Source organism: Nicotiana tabacum, chromosome 4 (assembly GCF_000715075.1).
Source record: "Nicotiana tabacum cultivar K326 chromosome 4, ASM71507v2, whole genome shotgun sequence".
NCBI lineage: Eukaryota > Viridiplantae > Streptophyta > Magnoliopsida > Solanales > Solanaceae > Nicotiana > Nicotiana tabacum.
Window position 1 is genome coordinate 71,129,203 of NC_134083.1, and position 3,890 is coordinate 71,133,092.

General features: G+C 37.9%; 1 protein-coding gene across 1 annotated transcript; it reads left to right on the forward strand.

Moving 5' to 3' along the window:
* The first annotated feature begins 1,000 nt into the window (after window positions 1-1,000).
* LOC142179975 (uncharacterized) lies at window positions 1,001-3,890 on the forward strand. The gene is made up of 6 exons (XM_075250882.1): window positions 1,001-1,720; window positions 1,790-2,508; window positions 2,591-2,608; window positions 2,797-3,051; window positions 3,161-3,299; window positions 3,456-3,890. The coding sequence occupies exons 1-6, from the start codon at window positions 1,001-1,003 to the stop codon at window positions 3,888-3,890; spliced, it is 2,286 nt and encodes a 761-aa protein (XP_075106983.1).

Consider the following 3,890-nt stretch of genomic DNA (forward strand, 5'->3'; position numbering starts at 1 on the left):
TTTCATAGCTTGTTCCAATTTTATTGGAGGATAGCTTGATTGCTTGTTCTTTTGGTGCAAGACTGTCACAAAATTATAGTAACTCCTATTAGCTAGTGTTTGCGTTTGAAATAAACAGTAGCAAGATCTAGGCACTTAACATTATATAAAAAGGGAATCCTGGATTTATAACATTCCTCTAGATACTCTTAACGCATACAAGTTACATATTTTAAAGTAGATTAGCTTAAAGAGCAAAGACAAACTTAAAAAGAAAAAAATTTAGACATGTTACATCCCTGCAATTCTCCAACAAAAACGACAACCACAAACCGGATAATAGCTGTTTATATACTATGTTAAGAGCATAATTATCCCTATAATAGCTGTTTATCTATTATGTTAAGAGCTTAATATATAGCTTATAATTCTCCAGATGTCACTACCAAACTTCATTACTCAATAGCCCCGTCAAGAAACGGACTCTCACTCCATCCTTCTTTCACCTTTGATGCTGAAACTACGTTCCTGGATTTTACACTCAAGGATGCTATCAGTCTTGGTAAAACTCAAATATATAATATGTTGAACCAAGTGCTATTGACAGCTATATACAGCTAATTATATGTAATAAATTAGTAGTGTGGCTAGTCGGTAGTTAGGGGGAGTTAGGCAGTTAAGTGATTGAAGTACTATAAGTGTACAGTAGCCTTCTATATTTTTAGTTAAGCAAATATACAGTAACAGAGCATAACTGCTCCTTTCCCTTCCTCTGCTTCTTGTTCTTAGCTTCCATTGCCAAAGCTAGGAGTAGAATTTAGAGTTCATCATGGTATCAGAGCTCGAGGTAACGATCTGCATCACTCTATTCCAACTCTAGATTCATTATCCTTAATTTTCTTTGTTAATCTCTCATTTGAACTGAGCAATTGCTTTGATTCCCAAAAGTTAGGGATAGATCGATTTTGAGCAATTGATATCGGTTCTGTACAGCATTGTGTGAGCTAGATTTCCATTGATAATGGAGATGACTGACGAGGACAATGGATCGACTCAGGAAGTTGTAGCTGTAGCACCAGTGATCGATCAACATCATCCGTTGTTTATGCAATCGAGTGACACTCCAGGTAGCTCTCTCATCACTGTCAAGCTCACAGGACCTGAGAATTACACTTTGTGGAGTAGTACTATGCGAGTTAGTCTACTAGAAAAAAGTAAGCTAGGGTTTGTAGATGGAAGGTATCCAAAAGAGAAGTTTCCTCCTGTTCTTCATGAACTTTGGGAAAAATGTAATGCTATAGTCCTATCATGGATTATGAATTTTATGAGTGCTAAATTATTGAGTGGCATGGTATATGCTTCGAGTGCTCACAAAGTGTGGATGGACCTCAAAGAGACATTTGACAAAGTTAATGGTTCTAGAGTGTTATATCTGCATAAACAAATTGTAACCCTGACTCAAGGACTTTCATTTGTGTATGCTTATTTCTCAAAATTGAAGGAGTTGTGGGCAGAGTTTGATGCTCTTATTCCCTGCCCTGGGTGTGGTTGTGAAGAGTCGAAGAAATATGTTGAGCATTTTGAGTACCAAAGGCTATTACAGTTTCTCATGGGCCTAAATGAGACATACTCTCAGTCAAGCAATCATATCTTGAACATGTCTCCTAGACCTTCCATAAACAAAGCTTACTCAATGATTATATCTAAAAAAAGCAGAAGAGCAATGTCCCATTCCTCTCAAGTATCTGAAATCAATGAAGGCACAACCTTGTTCAGTAATAAGGGAACATCCTCTGGAGCTCCAGTTTAGCTGAATGCAAAAGGAAACCTTGGGAAAAATCACAACTTCTTGGGAAATGAGGTGACAGCTCTATTTAGTAGCAAAAGGAATGCATGTGCTGGCTATGGTCATTCTGGAGGTGGTAATCACTCAGCTTCTAGCTACAGACCAAGAAAAAACAATCTACACTGTGATTATTGCAACTTCAAAGGTCACACTAGGGAAACTTGTTACAAACTGAATGAATATCCACCAGATTTTAAGTCAAAGAAGAAGGGTGAATTTGGTAATACAGTTAACTATGCTCAGACCAATGTTGGCAATTATATGACCGATACTCCCACTGGCCCTGCACAAGCAGGATCTACTGCTAACTTTGCAGGAGTCTCACATGTGCAACAAGTAAGTCAGAACTTCCAAGCTGGAATCCCTCAATTCACTCAAGAGCAGTACAACCATATTCTTCAACTTCTAGACAAGCAGCCTGAGTGTAGTGGTTCTGCTATGGCAGTAGGTATGCTATTATGTGGTGATATTACTAAAATTCTAGCTAAATTAATTGTAGACTCAGGGGCTTCAAGTCACTTGGAGAATGATTTTAGCTTGTTGATTAATGCTAAAACTGTTGGTGATAAAGGTGGAAAGGTTCACTTACCTACTGGTAGTGTAGCTCATGTTAGTCACATAGGGTCTTCTTCCATTCTTAAGGACCTAATAGTGTCTAATGTAATGCATATTCCTGACTTCAAGTATAATATTTTATCTGTGTCCAAGCTCACAAAGGAAATGAGATGGGTTGCTATGTTCTTCCCTGATTTCTTCATTTTCTAGGAGCTCTTCAGTGGATAGGTGAGGGGGATTGGTAGAGAGGAAGATGGATTGTATGTGTTCAACTCTATTTCAAATAAGTCAGTAGCACTATAAGCTCAAAGTCAAAGTCCAGTTGCAGAAACCTTGAATGTTCCTAGGCCAATACACACTGTAAATATAATAAATGCCCCTAATAAGGTAGTGAATATAGCTTTGTGGCATAACAGATTGGGTCATGCAGCTCTAGATACTTTGAAGAAACTGAATGGTTTTCATGATTTTCAATTTGTTGAATGTAGTAGTAAAGACAAGCATTGTACAGTATGCCCTTTAGCTAAACAGACAAGACTACCTTTTCCTCTTAGTCCTACATTGTCTAAGTCCTACTTTTATACAATTCATGATAATATTTGGGGGCATTATAGAGTCCCTACCTATGATGGAAAGAGGTATTTCTTGACCTTGGTGGATGACTGTTCTAGGTATACATGGCTCTTCCTTTTACCTACTAAAGTTGAGGTTGTTGTTGCTCTCAGATCTTTCTTTACTATGATTAAGAATATCCACTCAACCTTTGTTAAGTTTTTTTAGATCTGATAATGGGTGTGAGTTATTCAACTCCCATATGTCTGAATTGTTACAATCTCTGGGAATTATACATCAGAGCTCATGCATCTACACTCCACAGCAAAATGGAGTTGTTGAAAGAAGACACAAGTATATTTTGGAGGTTGCTAGAGCACTCAGATTTTAGGCTTCAGTACCATTAAGGCTCTGGGGAGAATGTGTCAATACTGCTGTATACATCATCAACAGACTCCCTTTAACTGTCCTTCACAAAAAAACTCCTTTTGAGATCATGTTTTGTCATTCACCTTCTTTGCAGCACATGAGAGTCTTTGAATGCTTGGGATATGTGGTTACAGTTAGAAGACCTGATAAGTTTGCTCCCAAAGCATATCCTGCAGTCTTTCTTGGTTGCTCTGCTATGCAGAAGGGATATAGGATGTTTGGGCTTCATACAAAAGAATTTCATATTAGTAGAGATGTAGTGTTTAAAGAGGATGTATTTCCTTTTCAGCATATGAGTTATACCAGCTCAACCTTATTTCCTGTTCTAGACCTCAATATTGTTTCATCAATTTCTCCTACAAATGCTTCTTGGTCTATACCTACTCAGTCCACACCTTCTTCCTCTCTTGTCTCTCCTGCCTCTTCTAATTCAGCTGGACCTTCTATTCTTCTTTCACCTGCTAGTGGTCTTACTGATCATGTCACAGTCAATGATGACCCTATCATAGCTCCTAGTGCTGAGTCATAA

Excerpts from the sequence above, each read along its gene's own strand:
- LOC142179975 (XM_075250882.1), top strand. The coding sequence starts at position 1,001 with ATGGAGATGACTGACGAGGACAATGGATCGACTCAGGAAGTTGTAGCT. Across the intron at positions 1,721-1,789 it reads CAATGTCCCATTCCTCTCAA|CTGAATGCAAAAGGAAACCT; the intron begins GTATCTGAAATC and ends GCTCCAGTTTAG. Across the intron at positions 3,052-3,160 it reads TTGGTGGATGACTGTTCTAG|ATCTGATAATGGGTGTGAGT; the intron begins GTATACATGGCT and ends AAGTTTTTTTAG.